Consider the following 24603-nt stretch of genomic DNA (forward strand, 5'->3'; position numbering starts at 1 on the left):
CTGGGGAAGTTGTAATGGTGTTTTGCAATAATTAGAAAAGTGTACAGTAAATTAAGTTTGGTGTGAAAAGTGCTGATGTCAAACAGTCTTATTGGATACATTTATTAGTGTAGTGATAGTCTGAAGTTTAGTTCTATTTTCAATAGCAGATTTAATTAATTTCTATTCACACGCCAAAGCTGTACAGAATTATCTATAAGTGCTACTTGTATGCTTAATAAACATCATGTAACATGTTTTTTCTATTTTTAGGAAATATAGCATACGCTATATTGTTTCTTTAAAATTCAATTCAATTACAACATCATCCCATGCTTGTCTAAAGGGTTTGTTATATTGATGTTGTCAGGGACTTAGGAAACCTTCTTGACTGAAAGACACTGCTGGAGGGATCAGTGTGTGCGCTGCATCTTCTGGAATACAAAGCAGCTTTCTTCAATGTTATAATCCAGCCCATACAGAAACAGTGTCACTCCTTTAAAGTTGCGCTGTAATCAATCCAGTTCATTCCTTCATCTGAATTTTATAACAGAGCTGATGTTTCTTGACTTAAGAATGAAAAACTTAAATTCTAATGGTATTTTAGGGAACATTTACATTGTTGCCAGTGCTTTTAGGACTGATACGATAGTGGTGCATTGCAATGAAAAGGTAAATGTGTATTCAGGTTTTGGTACACAGATGTGCTGTGAATGCATTCATTAAGATGTTATATGATAAATGTACAAAACAAATCTTTATCAAAGGTATTGTTATACTAAACATGCATTAAAACATTCAATGTCAGCTGCTATTCCTCTAATGGATCACAGTGTAATTTAAGTCAGTACCCAAAGACTAATGATTTATTCATATAGCTAGAAGGTGTTTGGATGAAAAGCTCAGTGTTGATTTAATTAGGCTTATGCCTATTGCTTATGGACATGGACTTGCAGGTTGTACTATAGCGATTCAAATAACATAACTACTTAGGGGCCTGTGGGAATTATGCCACCTACATACATATTTTGTTCGTACTGTGTGTACGCATCATTCTCATGTCCTGCTTCTCATAACAGTTCATAGATTTTCTGTTTTATGTAATTATTTCCCCAGTGTGCTTTTCACATTAACCTCCTAGTCATACAATCAATGAATCTCAGCACTGTGAAGGCCGGGCTACCCAAGCATCCAAAAGAATAATCACTTTCCTTCGTCATTGGAAGGGTAGACAGTTTCGCTTTTATCATAATGTTGAACAAGAGAGAGAAATCTGCACAGTGGATTGAGAATTTGATCAAATTGGTTGACCAGTGATACCCTGACATTGACTGGGCTCTTTTATAATAATCTCATATATATATATATATATATATATATATATATATATATATATAGGTATGTGTATATGTATATGTGTGTGTGTGTGTGTTTTTAAAGCATCATAATAAAATAAATCCATAAAGACTTGATATATAAAAAGCAAACCATGTTTCTGTAAATAGACGGCATTGTGAATATTATATCTTAGGAAAACAAACTGTAATTGCTGCCCATGCTGTGTGACTAATACTTAAGTAATTAGTTTTTTTTTTGTTTTTTTTTTACAATACTGCATGCGACACTAATAGGTTCACTGGAGTAAATTAAATTTAGAGCAATCATTGTAGATTAAATCAAATTGTATTAAATATATATGAAACTGGGATATATAGGTACAGTGTTCCACAAAGCATCTAGATGCAAAGGTTAACCTAGAACTCTTTCTTCACAGTTTTCCCATTAAGCGTTGGACAGGTTGGGAAAAAAAAGCACCTCTTCCAGTTTTTGGTTGATCATCATTTATTCATAGTATTCAACCTTTTTTTAGAAAGAAACTCAGTAGTGGCAGTAACTTTTCATTGGATCCGTGCTTTATCAGGAACCCGGTAGTGGTTTTGTCATTGATATTCTGCTCACAGATTCGTGCGGTATAGATCCCCTTTTCCGGTAATTAATTGTGAAGGTACTAATGCCGGAGAACGTGAGTTCAGGCCGTGCCGAGGCAGGGTCCACTCGAGCATCATGGGAGCCTGTGTCAGGTATAATTCTCCTTCCAGATGGCTCCCCTACAGGTGAGGCAGCGGCCTGTGAAATTACATTCTAAATTACACTGCAGATGAGCACAGCACACGAGCAGCACAGAGACGATTGTTCTGATATTGGTTATAAATGGCACGGTTCAGGACCAAGGACAGCACTAAAGTACTACCGTGCCGGGAAGATATAGGAGACGGGAGGTTACGACTGGGTGAGAGGGACCGATTTTACAATAAAAGGTCAAACAAAGGACAGTGACCATTGGCGAGCCTAGATGAGACTTTAAATTAAATCTGTGTGTGTGTGCGCATTTGTCTTAATTTACATCTTAAAGGGACTGTTCTCAGCAATACATTTGCCAACGAGCTAACCGTTATTATAATTAGCTCATAATTTTTCTTTTGAAAGTGAATAATGAATGTAGTTTCCTGGCGTGTAATAAACACAACTGTTTTCCCTGGGATTTATTCATGTCCGTTTTAATCTCGGTGACGTTTGATCAATACATGACGATGTTGGTCAGCCTGGGCCCTGTAGCCAAGAATCAGAGAGTGAGTTTCTTCACAGACAGCCTATCAATAGTTTCGAGGAGTCTGTCATCGTAACACCAGGAGGGGCAACAACGGTTAGGTTTGACTGCTTAAAGAATTAACTTTGAAAAACCCAAACCTGAAAGCCTAAATCTGACTTTATATAACTTATCTTTAACATGGTAGTCTGATCCCTCTACTTTATCTTCTTTTATATAATTATATTTTCCACTTGTGTAAGGTGATGCTCTTGTTGCATGCTTTCAGTGTTACTGAGAATCCATTTTATACACCTTACACAATTAGAAGTTTATATGGTGGGGAGAGGTTTAATTCTTTTAAAATTGATCTGTGTGGCACATTTTACTGCTGTCAACGGCTGTAACTTATGGATGTAGTAAAATAAGGAAATGTGCCATGAATAGCATTAAATCCGGTCGGTGACTTTGTGCGTGCACATAAGAAAAAACTAAAATTGCAGCTTAGTTGTACAGAAGCTTCAGGATGAACCCCAACAACTGTGGACAAAACATTTTTTTTTTTAGTCATGAAATGATATTGGGAATGATGTTGTCTACTCGTGCAGAACAATGGGTCGACCTGAGGTCACGGCAGATATAGGAGGTGTTGTATTCAAGCATTGGCTGAAGGGTGAAAGATGGAGTCAGCAGAAATGTGGCTTTGCAAGACAGTAAAGGCAATATCAGGCGATGGTCAATTCCACAGCTCATAAACATTTACTGCTGTAATTAAAAAACAAACACAAAAAAACTACTGCAGCCTGAACTTTCTTTCATCTACTAAATAATCATGTTTTTTTAGGAATGTTTTTCTATTCCTAAATCTTTATCTTTCATAACCAGAGATATTCTTATGAACTAGTTTTGTACTTTCTTTATTCAGGTTCTTCTGCTAAAGCAAATAGGTCTTTCAGCTGAAGTACACAACTTACACAAGGCCTGCTCAATCAAGGGTTATTCTTAAGCTGAGTCTTATTCACATCTTCTACTACTACTATGACAACTACCTCTAATAATAAAGAAAACATATTTTTTTGTGTGAATTATTCTGTTCTGGATCTTTCATTCTTCATGCACCACAAGATACAGGTTTATATATTTTAAATTAAAAGAAAAGACTGCAGTTCAGGTGTTTTATGAGTGGCTGGCCCTTTTACCCTTTACTATTCATAGGATCAAAAGGATCACTCTTTATAGGCTAATTCAACATCAGTGACCATTTAATATAGTCCCTCTGGGCCTGAACCTGTCAATTAAGGCACGTGATTTCCTTTGAATAATCTCCCCTGACCATTAAACATTTACAATCTTGATCCTTGGCCCTTGACTTCTATATACCTACATTTTTTTTTTTTTAACTATAGCTTCTTTACAAAAAAAACACAATTCAAAGACTTTTAAATTGGTCACCCAGAATAAATCACACATTGAAAAAATTGGTTTGGGTGCACTAGAAAGATCAATGTCAGAGTATCTTAACATTCAGCTGCTAGGAAAGCACATGCTTGCTAAACTCATATGGATGGATATTTTGTTTTCTCTTCCTCATTCTCTCAGGGTTACTTCCTGCTGTTTGAATCCATGTTGGACTCGGTTTTGTATGCAAGAGACCGGTACCTGGCTGATGGGGGATCAGGTTTGTAATAAAATGTTGCGTTTGCACAATCCCATTGTACAAAAAGCTTATGAATGTTCAGCCGTAATGATGAGCTATGCTTGACTGAGAAAGTTCCAGACACAGATGAAATATAGTCTCATTATAAGACGCTCCCAGGCATTCATTTAGATTATTAGAATTCAGTAATACTAGTTCTCGAGCTATCATTTATACCACTAGCACTGTTGATGTATTCTGAGATATTATAGTTTTTGGAATGATAGTTTTGGCATATCGAGGACCATGCAAATAAGTACCGAGCGCTGGTAAAGGGGGGGCCTATCGGAAGAGTGGAAAAAAATACCCCTGTCTCCATTTGAAAGCACATTCCATAGCTGAGTACTTTTGATGTGCCTCCCCACCGGCCCACAGCATCTGGTCATAAAACAACACATCACCCAACTCATTGGCTTGACTGATGTAAATAGGGACATGACTTTGTTTTCACATGAAGGCAGAATTCAGTGGCATTTGCAGCCATTCTCTCTCTCCGTGGAGGTCTGGTGACCAAAGCATGAACCTCCCGAAACAGATTCTCTATCATAAACCACACATTGAGCCTCAGGCCTAGAATTTTCTCTCAGAAAACAGTGTGGCATTTAAAAAAAACTACTTAATTAATGAGGATACTTTAGTGGCTCTCAGGAGTGCAGGAATATTTTGGTATTTAATAGGTTTTTAATTTCAAAGTTCATAGTGTCATTGTTTTTTTGTTTTTTTTAAGGGGTTGTTCTCCCTCCCTCGTTTTGTCACAAGCTTAATTGCCCCAGAGATGTAGAAACCTGCCTGGGGGGGTGGACAGCTCTCTTAAGAGTGGGATATCATCAGCCACACTGGAAATATTTTAAACAAGAAATTGAAAATACACGTAGTGCCCCCAAAATGCCAGTAAAAAGATATGGGTAGATCTGCACTTTAATCATTTAAAATGTCCATACCCAAGGTGAAAGAGTATGAGTCTGTTCTGTAATTACACAGAGAAATCTAGAAGAATTGTGCAAAATTAATTTACTCCCTCTTCACAGCTGCTATTAAGAAAACAGATAAAGGATGTTTTTCACTAATCGATGAATGTCATCATTAATGACATTGCATTTCATATCCTGAAGTGTTAGCATTGCTTCCTTTGAGTGTGCCTGTACATGTATGTATGTGGAGGGGGGAACTGTTTTCTTCACTTATACTCCTCCGTCTCTGACACTGACTTGGCTTAATGATTTGTAAAAAACAGTGCCCTGACACTGAAGTGGTTCTAACACACTGGGTTTTACTGGGCTCTCATGGACAGTGACAACAGCAGGGTCACCTTTCTGGACCCCTCCGAACGAGCTGTACCTGAAACATATAGTTCAAAGCACAAACGCTGCAGAGAATGTTTTTTTCAGGCTGACAGAATGGCCTTTGCAGGGTTCTTTTTTTCAATTTTATTTTTTTTAATAAGAAAAGGTTCTGAAAATCAAAAATGTCCCAGTTTTATATTTTATGTGTATTTTGGTATGCATCCTTGCCTGCGTTTATAATGTAACTCTTTCAAAGTGTTCAGTTTCTTTGACAAACCCCACTGTCATAGAGTGTAAAGGACAATCTCAACAACTGTGAATAAAGCGCTGTGGAAAAGTTCTGCGGCTTTTCAGTTAGTAAGCTTTCTCTTTGTGAGTCCAGCACTTGAAACACCCTACATCTGGCTGTATTTCCATAACCTAATACTCCTAGTTTACATTTTAAAGGGTTTCTGCCTTTCCCCACAACATTAACCTCCCTTTATCCTTAAATGTCTCAGAATTTGTGAGGCATTACTGAGGGATGAAGGATTTTCCCTCTTCACGGCCAACCACGTGAGCTCCCTGGAATGACAAACTGGCTCTGGGCAGTGAGTCGAGAAGGACACAGATGTCAAAGCCATGAATCTCTGTACTGTGCGCAGTGCACAGCCTAATGCTTTTGCCCAATCAGCACTTTCTTAATTTCACATGTGCTGGGGAATAATTACTCATTTACTCCACTAATCAGAGAAAAATGAAGTGACAAATATGTCATGTAGGCAGGGTGAAAGTTCTCTGCCATTGAAGCAGGAGCTTGTCAAGTAGTCCAGCACTGGGAGGGAGATGGGAACCTTGACCAATCATGGACGCTCATCGTGCGGCTCATCAAATTGCAGCCGTTCATTCATTGTTTTAAAGTGTAGTTGTTAATTACATTTCAGTTGTCCTTGATCCCATTAAAAACACATTTCTGTGAACTGCGTATATTTTACCGATAATGACGTTTTTCCAGGAAGAGGTCGTTTATTAAAGCGAGCTCAATACATAGTTGTTCCTTTCGCTTTGTTTTTTTTTTTTTTTACCTGGACTGTACCTTGGAAAAGGGGTGAATCAAGGTAATATGGTAGAAAACCTCCTTAAATATGGCAAACGCTCATTTACCGTTCTCAGCATTGATGTCAGTGCTTAAGTGTAATCATTTTGAATGACTCTGTATCAAGAACATTGTGCTTTTATATGGTTTTATAATAAAATAATACTTAATACTAGTTAATATGTTCATACACAGAAAAACTATGTTTGCCAAAAAGCATGGTTTTATTCTGGGAAATAAAATAATAAAAAAGTTATTCTAATTATATCTTTTTAGGTTACTATATTAATATTCCCCAAATGACTCACTGAAGCAGTACTAAAAATAATTGACTAATTTATTCACAAAAAACATTTGTAACATGATTTAATACACAGTCCCCAGTTCCCCCCCCCTCCTTGGCCACACAACGTCGTGTCTGTGATGCGACTCTGCATGCTTTGTTGCTGGTGCGGACGCAGTTATTATATTCATCAGTGTCTTTGTGTGGGAGGAAGTGAATAAGCGTGGCTCGTATTGTTACACTGCGAGATACAAGATGCATGGGGTTACCTGCAGTGCAGAAACGCCTCCGGTACGTGGGCAGCATTGACTACACAGAGCAATGAAAAACGCAGAGGCATGGCTCCGAGCGATCCTTTGTGAACCTTTTGTGTTTTGTTTCTCTGCTGATCTGGCACAATGTGAATCATTTCCTTTTTTTTTCTATAGCTTATCTGAGAGCTGAAAACACTTTTTTTTTTGTTGCTTTAATTGTATTTATCTGTGTTCCTATTTTAGGCATTTGCGTTTTATTTGGAAGTGTTTGTGCTCGGGCTTTTATGGTGGCTGTCATCTGTATCGGAGTAATATTGCTGGTGCAGCTCTTTTCTGGGCTTGCAGCTAGTTTGACAGATCTGCATTTTCCCCTTATGAAGAGCATTGCAGCATGAAAGTACAGCTCTAACCATTTTATTATTTTATTTTTTTCTGTTTTAGTTTTTCCCCCAATCTGATTTTAAAACAAATGTTTATGGACATAGCAGCTGAGAAAACATTAAAGGGCCATCAGCAGGGAATGACATTAGCTAGAAGCTGTTTTGATCAGACTGCAGGAAAATGAACTAATGAGTCTGAAAATTGCATTTAAATATATAAAACTGGAACTCTGAAAATTGTTTTCTTTCTGCACACTAATATTACCGTTATATTCCAAACATGAAAGGTTTGTTACTTAAAGTGTTTTTTTGGTTGGAATCATAGGTTCTATAATACCATATTATTCTTGGTGGAATCTGTATTTTGAAGATCTTGAAATATATTTGAGAAATGTGTGAAATGCATAAAATGTCCATAAAACACCATAAGTCTGAGGTGCATTATATTCAACTGAGGCCCAGTTTTGTGTAGATCTGTAGCAGTTTGTGTAGGCAATGTAAATTTGTACACAACTGCTGCATAGTCATACAAATATATAGTCTGCATTTCTTAAAAAATACTTTTGTATAAAAGTGTCCTCCTCTGTTTGTTGTAGTCTCTAAAATGCACTCCCTGCTGCTGATGTTTTGGCAAGCTTGATTTATGTTTAGGGATGTACCGTCAAAGAAGATTTAACAGTGCGTCTGCCGAGACTACCTTCCGTCCGTAGCTGTGGACCCACAGAATTAATTGCAAGTAGTTGGTGCTGTAAAAAACACGGTATAACACCCAGGCAGAGAGGAGTACTGTTTCTTCTTGTGAAGGAGGGCAATGACATTCTTATGTAAAGTAAAAATATATCAATGGTGCAGTGCTGAACAAATGTTGTGAATGATGTGACTACAGCCCGGGAGACTTCACTTCTCTATTACCTTTAAGAGGTGTGATTTCTGGGGCTGGTCTGACAAAACAGCAGGGACAAAACTACTGGTGTTATTTGTTAAATGATTTCCTTCTCCCATTGTTAAAATGATTAGATGAGTCCTGAGACACATTGTAAAGAGCAATTTGATTGAATCCTGCATTGATGTGCAAAGACAATAAGGAGACGATTAACAGCTGGGCCTGAATGTTGTATAGAGATTGATTTTTGTTGGTGCAGGGCATCTGCTTTGTGCTGGTGGAAATTTACATGGATACTGATGAATATGAAGGCACTGTCTGAGGTAAATTATGGGCATCATCAGTATCACCATGAATAGGTTTCAAATGTAGAAGAAAACAACAACATTATTGGTAAATAAAATATACAGAAGAATACAAATTAGCCAGCGGCAGAGACAGACTCACTTCTAATAAATGTGGGAAAATGGTGGTTTCGTCTCTCACATGCTTTCTGTTTCCTGTCTGGAGAGCTGGATCCACACTCTGTTGAGGTCTCTTTTTGTAAGGGAGTTGAAACACATAGACCTAGTCCAAATGAAGCCCCTCTCTAACTGTAAATATATAGTATGTGTGGTATCCCAAGGGCAAGATAAAGGCACATGGGCCCTGTACCTCCCTGTGGAAACCCTGCTCTCTGGGTAGGGTGGGGACGTCATATGCCACTGTAGTTTTTGACACAAATATAATTAAGAATAAAATACTCAGTGCAAATTGAAAGATGTGTTAAAGACTAAATAGAAAGGCTACAAAAATAGACTGTGTATTCTTTCCCATTCCATTTTGTATATTGTATAATAATGTCTGTCCTTGCAAAAATAAATAGTGCATTCATGTGTGCTATTTTTTAACATTGCAGCAAAAGATTCAGGAAATAGTTGAGCCTTAAATATGTTTCATCCAGTCATCTATACATGCATGTGCATTTTTCCATCTTTAATGTGATGACCTGCTTACTATTGAAATGCTCTTGTTACCAGCAAGGTACATTTTCCAGCAATCGAGAGCAAACTTCAGCAAAGTCAGCATGTGCCGAGGGACATGTGACCGGGCCGGTGCACAGACGCACAAAAGCAGCAATTTATTTCTGTTCAAATAAGAAAGGTGCCATGAGGGAATAAATAACATTGTGCAATGAAAATATGAATGTAGTCACTGCGATATAGCTTACCTTTGCTTTGTACATGATTATTTCTTGGAATTTGAAAGAGGTTTGCTATCAGGTGAAATCAGCAGAAATGAAATTGCATTAGCCTTTTCCTTGTAAGAATTTATCAGGGAAAAAACAACAAAAAACATGAATGCACCCTTGTTTTTTCACACAGAAGGTAAGGTTTTACATTAGAAACATCTGGACTTGAATTATCAAATAACCACAAATATATTTGGAAAAAGCTGGTTCAGCACTCTTTTTACTACATTTATTTATTTTGTATTAATTGGATATGCCATTAAAAGTGGTCCATGTAGCCGGCGCTCATTGTTGCTCACTTGTGTCCTTGCCATTTCAGTGTATCCTGACCTGTGCACCATCAGCGTGGCCGCAGTGGGAGACGCACAGAAGCACAGCGAGCGCATTGCATTCTGGGACGATGTGTATGGGTTCAAGATGGCGTGCATGAAGAAGGCTGTCGTTCCAGAGGCTGTTGTGGAGGTGCTGAAACCAGAGACACTCATTTCAGATCCCACTGTTATCCAGGTATGTTAAACCAAATACATTACTAAGATGTTTTTCCTTTAAATGCTGTGAACTGGTGTATAAAATAGGGATGTGTTTTATATTTTGCTGAACTTTAAATGTTAACTACATGTTTTGGAAATATTTGTGACTTTCCTATATTGTGACGACTTTCATCTTTGATTGTAGAATCAAAGGTTGTTATGAAAGAGTGTTGATATTAGACAATACAGGGTTTTAATAAAACTGCAGCTCACAGAAGATAAAATAAAACAATGGCACTTTCAGATGTCAAAATGAACTGCTTGTGACACATAAATAGGACACATAACCACTAATGTTATCATTAAGGCTCACAAAAAATAACAATTTGACAGTGTGCAATATAAGCTTCCAGGTATTCTATGCTTAAGTGCTGTGGAAATATATCCCAAAATATCTTAGGAGGACTGATAGATTCTTGGAAAGCAAAAAACTTTCATTTTGCGTTATTGTTCTCACTTCTAGGTACTGTGGCACAACCGTGTAGACCTTCCTTTTTTCCCAATAGACTTACGTGGTTCTGTAAACATGATGAAACTCATCTATTTGTTATTTCTTTGAAAAGGGGTCTGAGGAGTGGTATCCCAAAAATGCGAGGCCTATCAGCACCCACTTAGAGTCCTTCCATCAGAGAGATGACGTTAAATCAACACTGAGTGACAAGCAACCATTACACACAGAAAAATACCCTGCAGCCAATCGGCTTGAACTGAACCTGTTTTAAGGAAAGCGTCTGGATCTTGACCTTCTTAAAAGTGGCTGATTGACATGTTCTGTCGTACAACTCGGAGAAATAGCTCAAGGCCGGAGTAAAAAACAACAACACTTTGCTCTGTGCAACATTAGTGATGACTGATTCTTCTAATTCTGTGGTTAAGTTGTTCCTGAGAAACCCTCATTGATTTTCCCCTGGGAGCATGCATTGTAATGCTGCAAATTGATGATCAAATTGTCTAACTTTTTGCTAGACAACAGTTTTTAAGTTTTATAATGTTTTTAAACACACAATTTATGTAAGATTAATTTCCTCGTTAACGATGCCAGTCTAACTCTACCAGACAAACTTAATGACCAGTCAGAGTGACCCAAACCAGACTTATTTTAGTTTTTTAATTATAAATACATGTTAATGATGATAAACATAAGGGACATTATTCTCCTGTTTTCCCTTTAATTCTTCAATGTATGCTCCTTAACTGCACTTTCATTTTCATCTTTCCTTTCATCTGTGATAAATGACTTAAATATGGGAAATAATGGGATTTGAATTTTAAATCAATAACATTTTTCCTGTGAAAAATGGACAGCTTCTTGGTTAAATTAGGAGGCTATTCATACATTGCAGATATTACATTTATAATACGAGGAGAGCAGTAAATTGAAAACTGTCACCTGGAATTGAAATTCCTGCCCAGAAGTGCGGAGTCATGGCTTTTCTTTTGTATTGACACTATTGGGTATTAGCTTTGTGATTTGTAATAATGAAAGAAAAGCCATGGGGTTGTGATTTGTGCTACAGTAGACTGTGTAAGCTACACTATTGCTCAAGATGTCAAGGTGCTGGCAGTGTTTGGATGCCGGGGTGAAATCGTTCTGAATTGGGGTGGCAGGCTTACAACCTCATTGATCCCTAATTTTGAGTGTGGGAAAATTAATTGCTGACAATGCCTATTACTACATTTTTAGAACTACTGTATATTGTTTTAACATGTGGAAATGTGTGTGTGTATATCTTTTAAAATGTATACGTGTGTGTCTCCTTTCTCTTCCAGAATATCAATTGCAACGTGGTAACAATTTCTGAGCTGGAGTTTTCTACAGATTTCACTTTGAAGATAAATGACAATACCCAATGCACAGTAAGTAGTTTCCTTTTACTGATGTATCTCAGGAGCTAACCATGATTGTCACCCCGGAAGATTAATTACAGGAGTTCTGACAAATGGAGAAGTAGATTAGCTTAGATGGCCCATTTCAAAGTTTAGATGAATTGAACACCTGCCTGATTGGTTAATGGATTTGGGCTGTGCAGGTGAACGTCGCTGTCAATGTCTGACTGAGCTGTTTTTCTAAAATATATATATATATATATATATACATATATATATAACAATATGTGGTCATTTTCAATACTATACTGCATAGTGTAGAAACTATACTTTTTTGAGGGGGGGTTGAATTATCTGGAATTAAAATGCAAAAGAAGCAGCAGAAGTTGTGAAAATTAATGTAATTGTCTATTTTGAAAGTATTGTAATTCAATGATTCAATAATTCAAGATTTGGATTGGTTTTATGGATTAATCAACAGTAGGTTATTATCTAGCTTATCCTTTGGTAGTTAAGTGTTGTCTTGGTTTAATGGAATCTGAAACAGGCTTTTATTTCCATTCCTTCCTTAACTGCCCCATAATAGGGAACATGGCTCTTTGAATATTTTTTTTGTTTCTCTTTAAACCCTCATTTCCAGTTTGCTATATTTGGCCAAGTAGGTACTGTGCTGTTTGGGGAAAAAAAGTCTATTAAAAACTCCATGATCTTGTTTGTTTGTGCCTGGAAGATTTTGCTGATAAATGCAGGTAAAAATAAATTGAATCCTATCAGGTATTTTGCAGTATATCACGGGGGATTATTGACGTCCAATGGGTACAATCTCTGCCACCTCCGTGATTGAATGCATGCTTTTCATTCGTGGCTGACAGTCCATTCATCATATCAGCCTGCCTAACCTTGCATTAAATGAACAATACCACCCTTCATTTTTATTGTATGTATAAAACAAATCCTTACTCGTAAACAGCAAATCCCCTTCCAAACCAGAATTTCTGTTGATGTTTACCGATATTTGTCATTAAAAAACCAAACCGAGCGGTCCTGTGTATGGGAGGCAGCTAGAGACATTCGGGAAGGTGGTGTCATTTCATTCTCAGTTTCGCTATGCACTCGACAACTAGGTAATTAATACAGTGAGAGAACAATGAGACGATTGTAAGAGAAGGGTTTTAGTTTCTTTCTATCCCATTTGCTTTCTAGGAGAATTATTGAAGCTGTCTGTCATGCTTTTGCTTCCCATCTGCCTCCCTTTTCGCTTGTGTTACAGCGGCTGCAGAGAAAGCAGAGTAGTTACCTTTCACCGTTCGTTGCGTCTTCTTAATGTGCAAGTAAACCGTAGATACGGGTAGGGTTAATCAATTCGCCTTTTTTTCTTTCTCAATTTGCACATTCCCTTTTCCCTTGGTGAACCTGCCCCTTTAGTGTACATGCATTTAGTCTGCTCTATCTTTAGCCACAATCTGGATACACATCTTCAAACTACTGTAATCATAATTATTATAGCAAACAAGACCTGCTTGCAAATGAGGCGAATGTCCAATGCACCAGATACAGCAGTCCTTCCAGTGACGTTCGGGGGAAGTTAAGGAGAAGCTGTGACTCGTGAGGTCTGGAGATTAACTCCTGCTTGGTTTTTAAGACATTGGCTCATCAGAGTGTGGACTATTCACCTGATCCCTATGTGTAACGTTACAAGAAGAGACCCCCACAAAGACCCCACAAAGCTCAGAGTTCAGGCCACATGCTGTAGAAGGTGGAAGTCACAATTCTCCTGGGGGGTGAGAATTACGATTGTGACATCATCATGTTATATTGAAAGACTGATACCATTACTTTATCTTATTTGATCCTACAGGGAAATTTCAATCAGCTGCAGACTACAAAAAAACTATGAAGTTGTATTTTCTCCTTATAATACAACTAATTGTGTATAGTGTTATGATTTGTGTAGTGTTGAACATATGCTTTTGAACATGTAATTATTCATGTCAGCTTTTCTTTTTTTGTAGTGACGTGCCCTAAACGTGTTGTGCTTACTTGTTTCAGTCTTGGTTGTTATTTCAGTGCTACCCAATAATAATTAAAATCCATTAGTGCAGAGTTCATGAATATCATTTGAATAATGACAATTTTAAAAGTAAAAAGGGTTTGCTTTGCATCTACACTAAAACAAAAAGCCCCCAACCCTCCTGCGAGGCGGGTGAGTGTTGAGGCTCCACGCTTGGCTAAACTCCATCAAAAGCACATTATCCTCCTACTTCCACGGCCAGCTGCATAATTGTATCTGGCTCAGCCACACGCTGCTCGAACATGATACCAGTAAAGGAAAAATGATAAATTACTCCCCGTTGATGTAAGTGATGATGATAATTATTTTTTTTTTTCTTCCCTGGGAACTGTAGTACTATGCCACCTTTTTTGTCTCCCTGTCTCCATTGTAGGCCTCTGGAATTTCTCTTTCATTACTTATCCTCAGGTTGAAGGCTAAATGCTCATGGAAATAAAGAATGCACATTTGATTTGTCCCTTTCTCCTTTTTTCCCCTCCCAAGATATGAGTCCACGAGTTTGGACTTTTAATTCATGACTTGAAGGAGTGTGGCGGCGTGTTCTCATCCTCAGCTATTATTCGGCTGTTGTCTTCTCTCAAATAAAGGCGAACACAAACACATCTTTTATAGTGGCGATGCTGCAGCAATCTCTGTCAGTCCCACGGAGTATTTCTTACTTGAGTCCCTCGCTTTAAGGTTTTTTTAAAGATTTTCTGCTGTAGAAAAATATACTGCATTACATTGGTTTGGTTTCTTTTTCAAGTTGCTTCTGAGGGCACAAGAGAAATAGTATAATTATTGCATGGATGATTTAAGGAAGATATAACTTACCAGAGACTCAGAGATCGGTCTTTTGTACCTGTTTAACTTCGCTATTTCTAACCTTTTGTATAATGTGTTTGTGTCACTGCTATATATCAGAAAGATTGGATTGATTGCCCTGCTTTTGAGACTCCAACCCAATATATTGCCCTTTGAAAACAGTGGTTTAGTTTAGGTTATTTATCACTGAAGTCAGTTAGTCATCATTTTCAATTTTCCAGGCTGTGTTTCATGGACTGGTGTTTAAATGACTCCTTCAGTAGGACGCCGGAGTCCATTATGATCAACTCTCTGGGGAGCAGTTAAAGGAGGAGCTCCCACATCCAGCGCGCGGGTCTCAACGAGCCAAGTGAATTGAAGCCGTGCATCTTTGGCCTCTGGCTGTAAACTCGGTTTTATATGTTAAGGAAGTATTTCCCCGTGATCTTAATGTGAATGCGCCATAGAAGTCTTCTGCTCTGGGATTCTTTACGTGTGCGTTTTTGTAAAAAGTGCTTCAGGCTTTGGTCCGTCGAAAAACAATTGCTGGAATTTTAAGTTAGTAAAGCATTTTAAAAAAATCAAGTGTTTCATGTTTGCCTTTGGTGGAGAATAGAGGTGATGTTTGTGTCTCAATTGGATTTGGGGCATCTCTTCACTTGATAAATAATTAAAGCTAATTTGTAATTATAGATCTAGTAAATGTTCTGTAACGAAGAGTAACGATAATTAAAATTCATAATTGCAGTCGGTTGACATGTTTTTCAATTTTGCTCTTCATGCCATTCTTGCTCACAACTGTCTATATCAATAAAAACTGATTTGACTTTATTTCGGTAGCAAGACACACAGGCTGCACTGACAACGTTATTATGGAATCGGGGCCCTGTGGACTTGCTGATGGTGCACTTGTGTATTAGCAACTTGATAGCAGTCAAGTGTTTCAATTATACCTTACCTTTACTGTTGAATAATTTCAGATGTTAACTTCTTTTGGCATAGAGGCAACTACACGATACTATTTATGTCGAGTAAAATTTACCCAAATCCAGAGAGGTGTACTGAGTCATATTGAATACATTATATTAAAAATACAGTTCTGCATAAGGTTAAATATGCTTTTTAAACAAAAAAAATACAAGCTGATGTTGACAAGAAGCTGAGGTTTTAAATAGGAAATCAGCTGCTGCAAAGCCATTCACTTAACCCTGGGTAATTGAAAAACTATATATATTTATATTCAGTTACCTACGAGATATATTTATATATATAAATGCCTTGTTTTGATTACAAATTAGTTTTTTTCCCACAGTTGATGGTTCTCATGACTGTTGTCAGTTTTCGGTTGTATCTTGTGTGATCTGACAAAGAATATAATGTAAAATAAGTCTTGCGTAACTAAAAAGGGAACGGGAGTTACTGCTCAATGAAGGTATGTCGCAGGATATCCACGTGAAGAAGCACGTTTCTCTTCTTGTGGTGCTTGCTGTGTCTGAAGATGCTTTTGATATGATATGAAATTTTAATATGGATCAAAAATATATATATATATTTTTTTTTTTTTGTGGCATGTATTTCTTAAATAATCTTTTAGCTGGTAGTCAGCAAACTGGTTTGATTCCTCTCCAGTAGCTTCTGTTCCTTGCTTATTGTTCTGTGTGTCTGGAAGAGCATCACAGTGTTGTCAGCTGTGTCAGGATTAAAAGCCATTAGTTCCACTTCACTGCACTTACAAGCAGGGCTCTGAGATTGATAGAGTTGCTCTCCTTTAGAAGGCAAAATATGTTTAAATAGACTGCTTTCTCCAGTCAGAAATCTTGCGGTTTCACCAGCACATTGGATTTAGCAGTGCTGTCAATTCGGCATTTTTTGAAGTATTTCTCGATTGTTTGTGCTCTGCGTTTAGTTGTCTTGTATGCATTTGTGTATTAATGTACTTCATGACTGTTATTTAAAATAACAGTGCGAACTTCATTAGTCTGAAGTGATGTACAGTGTGCTTCACTATCTACCGAGGAGTACAAACCTTTCCCAGTGTAGTTTTGTGTTGCTCTGTCTTTTCTGTTATAGATCAGATAGATTACAAAATTTACAATAACTATAAGTAACATATGAAGTTATCCATATTTTCATTGATTTGTCTTGGTTTGTTTTCAAATCTAGTGGTTATTAGCTTAATATTTCCAATGTTTTCTTTCTGAAGAAATAGAAATAGTTATGAACTGTAAGAAAGTGAGAGCTAATCAATTAAGAACAATAAACCCCGAATTAATAAAATCCTCCTCTTCCCAACTTTGTAGTATTTCAGGAAGAGGTAGAGCCAAGAGCTAAATATATGCCAAAGAGGCATCTTGCCAGAGATTGAACCAGGTTTAATGAACTACATTTACCTTTGCCTTTGTGTTACACAAGGTTGAGGTAGCCAGTAAACTACTACTGATCTGCTGATGTCATTCAGTTATCTTTTTCACCAAGTGGGAGTTTTGCTGTTTCAGTAGAAATTGTGCTTGTCATTGTGATACAAGGCACTGACATTATTTTCTTATTTTGCCAATCACAATAGGTTTTACAGTAAAATGACACATAGTCACATTACTTAGTTGTTTCCTTCAATAAGACAAAAGTGCATTAGTAAGAGCAGATCTTATGTCACTCAACCCTGAATACAAACCGTCTCCTACGACAGTTTATAATACAACATCTGAAAATATTCTGTAGATGCTGCATATATTTTTTTAATCATAATGAAAAATGCAGTGATAACTTTAAATGATGGATACAGATCAAAGTTGGGATGGTCTAACGGTTACATTCAGGTTGTTTAGACAGCACAGTTTTCCATTAGTGTTACATTTTGAATTAAGGTTACATTTCGGTATGGAAAACATTAGTTAAAATTGGGGTTGATTTTCTACTGATTTAACTGAACTGTGTGTGGATTTGTTTTGGCCTAGCTTGACATTTTGGTGTTGAAGCTGTTGTTTGGTCTTAAAATGGGACAGGTAACATACTGATTAAAATCTGCTGTATTTATTAAAGTTATCCCTTATTCCATTCTAGGCTATTGTCGGATACTTTAATATATTCTTTGACAAGAACTGCGCCAGCAAGGTAAGTGGTTACATGTTATTTAATAGCGAGTCAATTACATTCTGCTGTTTACTGCTTTTGGCCCTAAAGGCATTGTATGGAAATTTGCATACTTGTCACCTGGTGCTGATAAAGAGCATTTTCACATTTTATTACAGGAACTGCAGTATTCAATGAGAAGTCGTATTTAACAAATGTTTTTTTTGCATTTCCATTTCAGGTCATGTTCTCTACAGGTCCCCAAAGTCCAAAGACTCACTGGAAGCAGACCGTGTTTTTACTGGAAAAACCCATTGCAGTCCAGTCAGGTGTGTATAAGCAATTGGAAGTGGAGATCTTTATGATATTGCTGACCGATAATTATTTCCCAGTTCCAAGACATCAGGTTAGGATTGTTATATTTCGCCTCAAGACTCAATGACAGGATAGACATATTATTAGTTACTCATTTTAATATATTCTCCATATTTTGGAATATAAAAAATATATAAATTAGATAGATAAATGGTGAAACAGACAGGAAATGTTTCAGAATACTTATTTACTATTTTTGAGTGTTCCTATACAACTTCCCCATTAAGAATACTTTTCACTTTATCATAGTGAAATCTAAAATCCCATCAATAATGTACACCTTGTTTTTGGCACACCAGTGTATCTATTGACCAGTGAAGGTGATATTTCACAGTTTGAAAGATAGTGATTATAAAAGGGCCGTCCCCTTTTGTGGAGTATTGATTGTTTCTGAGTTTTGTTTAGTTTTTGTTACATAGTTGGTGACAGTTATTTAAAAACATAACTGATTAATGTTGTTTTTTTTAGTTTCTATAATACACATCCGGTCATGTTTATATTTTTAGTTTCCCTGAAATCGAAGGAAGCTGAAATGTATCCTGCAGTGATTTGTATTGTTACGATTTAGTCATTAAGGTTCTATTACAGACAAGTTCTCATTATCTTTTTTTTCTTTCTTCTTTTCTCCTGACAAGTCGTTTTAAATGCTTAAAAGTACCGTAAGCCAGCCAGCATCTGGTGATGAAGTTTGTTTCTTTTCATCGGAACAGCCAGACCATATGCTTAGAAAATCCAGTCTTGTAAGGATAAAACTGGGGTTGAGGTTTCCTATGTTTCTTCTGATGTCTACATGGTTGGTATCGAAGCAGCTAGGTTTAGATTTGAAGTTGTGCTTTGTGTTTTCTTGCTCATACCACATCTGTCGCCATACACTATCGCAGATCCCGCATTATTGATGTTTATTACCTGGGTGATTACAGAGATTTTTGTATTGAGAGGGAATGAACTGACGCAGTCGATGTTATTCATATGGCAGACTTTACTAGATTAGGTACCAAACAGTGTAATAGAATACAGTGCCTGGGGAACATAGAAAAGTGGAACTGTCTTGATGTCATTTTTCAAAAGTGCTGAACTTGCACTCGATTTTAAAGCGGCTCCTTCTGTTAAAAGAAAGACCGAAAAACTGTAACATCTGCAAAATGTAGTGATTATATGATGATGCATTTTACTAAAACGAGGATTGAAAATGGTGACAACCTTGAGCTCATTTACAAGACACTTCTTAAACCATTTATTGAATGTAGGCCTCATATTTCTCAGTGCTTAGCAAATTGTGATTCCTGAAATTAAAATACTTCTTAATTGTTTAGCTTAAATGAATACCAGATTTTTAATGGATCAGGTATACTGTGCCTTTGATTAATTTCAGTTTCCCCAGTCATCTCCAATTAAGTGGTTTTCATTGGTCAACTAGGACCATTTGTTTTCAGTTGAGGTGGGTGGACACCTTACACATTTATGCTGCATTTATGCATTGCAGAGAGCTATTTGCATGTCTTCAAGGCTAAATGTGTTGCGATAGTGAGCAGACAAGCCGCTTTTATCGCCAGATCTTAAGAGAATGCAAAAATGGAGAAAATCAACACAAACGCGATATTGTCCTGTTGTGCGGCTTATCTCTGAAGTTGCTGTTAAGGTAGAGGTGACTGCCTGCATGCCAAGCAGTGAAGAGCAGCAGAAGTGATTATTGCATATAATCAGTTAATTTTCTCCTCTGAAACACGGCTCTGATCCGGTGCTCTCTCTGGGGACGTTAAAATGAAATTAAGATTTTACACCCATCGTTGACTCGCTGCCTTGCTGTCTTTTTTCAAGTGGTGTTGTACTAGTATACATCTATAGTCCTTGTGTGCCTTCTAATGTTAGAGTAAGACGTTTTGGACATTTTACAAATTAGAGAGTTAATCATTAAAACACATTTGTAGTCGAGAAAATGTTTCCTCCTTCTGAAGGATGTTTAACTTTAAAGCACTTTTTCCTATTTTTGTAGAAGGGTAATTTAAAATAATCTGGTTAATTAGGTAAATTACCTAACATTAAACAACTCTGGGCAGTATATATTACTCTACATTAGGGACAATGTGTGCAAAACATCAAATGAGCACATTTAACAGTTGTTGTTTTTTTTTTTAAAGAAGGCCATGCTTTTATGATTTAAGAAAAATCTTGAATTTAACCATTGACACAACGTTTAAATTCTCTGTCTTGGTTTCAGTGCAGTATTTTTGTGTTTTATTAAAAATTAAATGTAATACAATAATGTAATTAAATAATGTATTTGCATTAAATAAATGTTAAATAAAAAGCAATAAGTGCATGTAATGCTTTTTCAGGATTATTAACTAGAAATAAATAATAAGCAGTTGTCAAGTTGCCATTTACACAACTCCCTCTGTTTTCTGAGAGTTATTATTGATGTGTGGATGTATTGTAAAAACACTGCTGGATGCAATGAATGGACTGAAATCACCGCTTACCTTCTGAAAGCAAATTCGACAAGAAAGTTGTGGAGCTCAACTTAGATTTTATTACTTCGACCGCATGGACACGTCTGACAGTCTGTAAATCACAGAGGTGTCGTTTTTACCTTCAATTGCTTCATTTGCATGCATTGTGGAGAGTGTATAATGAAAGACCTGATTTTAACATCCAATTTTTCTTTTTATAGAGATGGAGTAATAGGATATGAATAGAGAACAGTAAGACAGGGTTATTTAATTGTAAGAGAGGGGCACTGACTACGCAAATTCTTCCGTAAGCGGTGAGGCCTGGAAGTGAAGCGTTGTATTAAAATGCTGAGCTTTACAACACTGCAGTGAGAGCTAGCTGTGCGTCAGAGGTCTTGTGCTCCTCACGTCAGAAGTTGAGCTGCTTTCTCCCTGTGAATTCTAATGAATGAAAATGTATTATTATTATTAGTATTAATAATAATAATAATAATAATAATATATTTGAATGAGTCCAATCTCGGCTGTGCTAAGAGGGGAGAACCACAATACAGTGCATTTACAGTTGAAGGGTGTGATAACGACACGGTAAAGTAGCCTGGCTCTAGAGAGAGGTTTCTCGGTCTTTTCAGGGCACCGGAGCCTTTAAAACATCATTCATTCCCCCCCTACTGACAGTGATGAATGGTCCCGATCAGCCTTTGTGCTATATGGTCCTTTGTTCAGTCTGGCAAGCAGGATGCAGTTATAATATAAAGTAGATTACCAGGACAGCGGTTAATTTTGTAGCCTGCTAATTATGTAATGATTGCCGTGCTAGGTCAGGTAGCATTCGTCTGAGAGAGAAACAGAAACCATTTCCACAGAGCTTTTTCTGCTTTTTGCCAACATGGTTATGCCCGTGTGATGTGTTTTAAATTAAATTAATTGGGTTTTTTACCTGCTAAAGTCACCAAATTGATTACTTCACTTTGAAGGGCTTTACTATCAGATGTGACGCCATATTTTAGAGGGTGTAGTTTAGTTTACTAAGTTTTCCACCCTTCAGCCTCCACTGCCTTCAGTTCAGAAGAACCCCAAATCACGAGGAAAACCTGGGGTGTATTGAGCTTAATTTCTGATGAAGACGGCAGTCCAAGGCAAAAGACAGGATCTAGGCCTGATCTAGGAGAACATAAAATCAACCAGTCTTGCATTTAACAAGATATTTGCATTACTCCTTCTCTTAAAATAAACAAATCAGTAAATAATAAAAAAGTGTTTTACTCTTATAGCAAGTTTAAAGTGTGTATAGGTCATTTCTCAAGCCTTTAAAGGATCACCACCTTTCTCTGCTTAATGTCTTCAGTTGGATGGCTGTTTCTAAAGCTCCTGAAATCCATTTAGATACACCTGAGGCAGTGCTGTTTAGGAGCCAACAGTGAATTGTGATATAGGTGTTGCTCTTTTTTGAACTTTCTTGCACATTTGGCAAGAAATAAATGTTTGGAAAATGGTCAATTTGGAATGAGCCGGTTTTGTGAAGCATCGTTACAATATTTTATTCATTTATGTTGAAATCATATGTTATTTTGACTGAACTAAGAGTAAAGTTCTAACCATAGAGTTTCAGCTTCATTTATTTTTTGTGGCTTCAAATAGTGTTGATTTAATCTGATTACTCTCTATTCAGGGGTATAACGTTTGCTTGCTGTGAAATCAGCATATCTATAAACACAGCATCTGATTTTTTTCTCATTATAGGAGGGATATAGAATAGTCATCTCTATTCCTTTTCTGGTTTCAGCAGTCTTTCTTTGGGGTCTAGTGGTCTTGATGAATTACTTCTTAATCTGGTTTACTCTTGTAATGACTTTCATCTAATTGAGTGCTGTGAGATTTGGTTATCTAGAAGAATAATATCACTGTTACCTTCTCTCACACACAAATAACACAGCACATATTGTTAAATCTTTAAAAAGAAAACCGATTTGTAATTCATTAAAACATCAAGCAGATTCAAATTCCTTTTGCGTTTTCGCAACCTAAAGCAACTGACATTAAAGGCATGAAAAAAAGCTTGTTGCTCAATGAGTAAACAGTAATTTATTATGCCAGTGGAATGTGCAGTAAATCAAACTAATTATCTGCGAAATAATCTTCTTGCCAATGTGTGTCGTCTTTACAGTAATCATATGAGTTTTGATTGCCATCTGGATATAATCTGTAAAAGTGCATCTCATTTCCCCACATCGATAATAACAAGATTTGGATATTTACAGTAAGTATTTCTGGATAAGAAAATGTGGAAGAACATAACTGTGCTGTTCTGGTATGTGGGTATGTCTAATAAAAAAAAAAAGCAGTTCAATCTAGTTCTATTGCCGTTTCGTGTGCTTTCTGTGGGATATCTCAAATATTCTATTGAGAGTTCCTTCGGTCTGTCTTTGTTGGCTGTATTCTACTATAATTACTTTTGTTTGTATATATTTTTTTTTAATGTGTGAAACGTTATAACATTTAATTGGAAAACTTTATTTTTCTTTATTACCAGTGGAGTATTAAACCCTTTGAAAGCTTTAGCATGGTATTTGGTTTCCGCACACAAAGCACACTGACAGTCTTGGAACAAAAGCTCTGACAGTTTATGTTCATTGTGTGTGTCTCCGTTTTTTGTTTTGTTTTGTTTTCCAGGTAACACCTTGCAAGGGAAAATAACTGTCCGCAAGAACAAGAAAGACCCCAGATCTCTGATCATCACCCTCTGTTTGAACGACATGAAGCAGACTTACAGCCTTCAGTAGAGTCATTCCTCTGTAAAATATGATTGGAATTAAACACTTTGAACTATACTTTTTCTTTATATTGTTGTCTTTAACTATTATAACTAACGTGATACTCATGTACTAGTAATAACTGGCACAGAGATGCTTATTGGTCATTTGTGGTTACAACAAAACAGTTTAAAGTATTGAGAAAATGTGTTGTTTAAATGTTTATTTGTCGTTGTCAGGTAGTGCTGATGATCCTAGCAGATGTGGTTTCTCTCTAGTTATGAAAAAAGTATGAGTAAAAGTAACCGTTTTGACAAGTCAAATGAGTTGCAAACCAAACAATGCAGGTTCTTGATCTCGACCCAAATTGTGAAATTGGATTTTACTGAAGACTCACCTCAGTCTTTGACTTTGTCTTGTTTTCTAACCTTTTTATTGCAGGATTTTGAAATCCACGTGTCAATCCACCCATAGTCCATTAGCTGTAATCCACTTTTTTAAGTAATCCATGTATTGGACTTAATGTTTTAGCAGTTATGTTTAATAGTTTGAAAATTATTACATAATTTTGCACTTTACAACCTTGAAATGTAATGTTTATTTTATTCTTGTATGAGGTGTACAAAACTTGGGCCTCTAAATTGTTCAAGAGATGCTTACATTATTATTATAGGTATCCCTTATTCAGGGCAACTTACAGTTGTTACAATATATCACATACAAATAACCATTTATAGAGCTGGGTTTTTACTGCAGCAATCCAGGTAAAGTACCTTGCTCAAGGGTACCACAGCAGCGTCCCCCACCTGGGACTGAACCCACGACCCTCCGCTCAGGAGTCCAGAGGCACAACCACTACTGCAGTGCACACTGTTTTCCCTACAGTGCATGTAGTCTAAATCTTTTCATAGCACTGCATTCTGTGTTTCAGTGAAAGAGTGAATGCTGCTGTGGGCCCATCTGTTTCTTCAGGAATTGCAGACAATGAGCTTTAAACTTAAAATGCTGACAAAAATATACACATCACTGAACAGCCTGCTGACATAAAAAATAGTTTTCTTCAATATTTAGAGAAAAGGAAAAATCATAATGCT

At 36.8% G+C, this 24603-nt stretch overlaps 1 protein-coding gene across 1 annotated transcript in view; it reads left to right on the forward strand.

The window, feature by feature from the left end:
* Nucleotides 1–23587, forward strand: part of prmt3 (protein arginine methyltransferase 3) — a 41185-nt gene extending 17598 nt beyond the window's left edge. The window contains exons 11-16 of the mRNA XM_066700530.1: nt 4166–4244; nt 9971–10158; nt 11952–12038; nt 17923–17973; nt 18173–18260; nt 23430–23587. Of these exons, the coding sequence (XP_066556627.1) occupies nt 4166–4244; nt 9971–10158; nt 11952–12038; nt 17923–17973; nt 18173–18260; nt 23430–23539 (603 nt within the window). The 3' untranslated portion in view covers nt 23540–23587. The remainder of the gene's footprint in view (nt 1–4165; nt 4245–9970; nt 10159–11951; nt 12039–17922; nt 17974–18172; nt 18261–23429) is intronic.
* The last annotated feature ends 1016 nt before the right edge of the window (nt 23588–24603 follow it).

This window comes from Amia ocellicauda, chromosome 4, assembly GCF_036373705.1.
Source record: "Amia ocellicauda isolate fAmiCal2 chromosome 4, fAmiCal2.hap1, whole genome shotgun sequence".
Classification (NCBI taxonomy): Eukaryota; Metazoa; Chordata; class Actinopteri; order Amiiformes; family Amiidae; genus Amia; species Amia ocellicauda.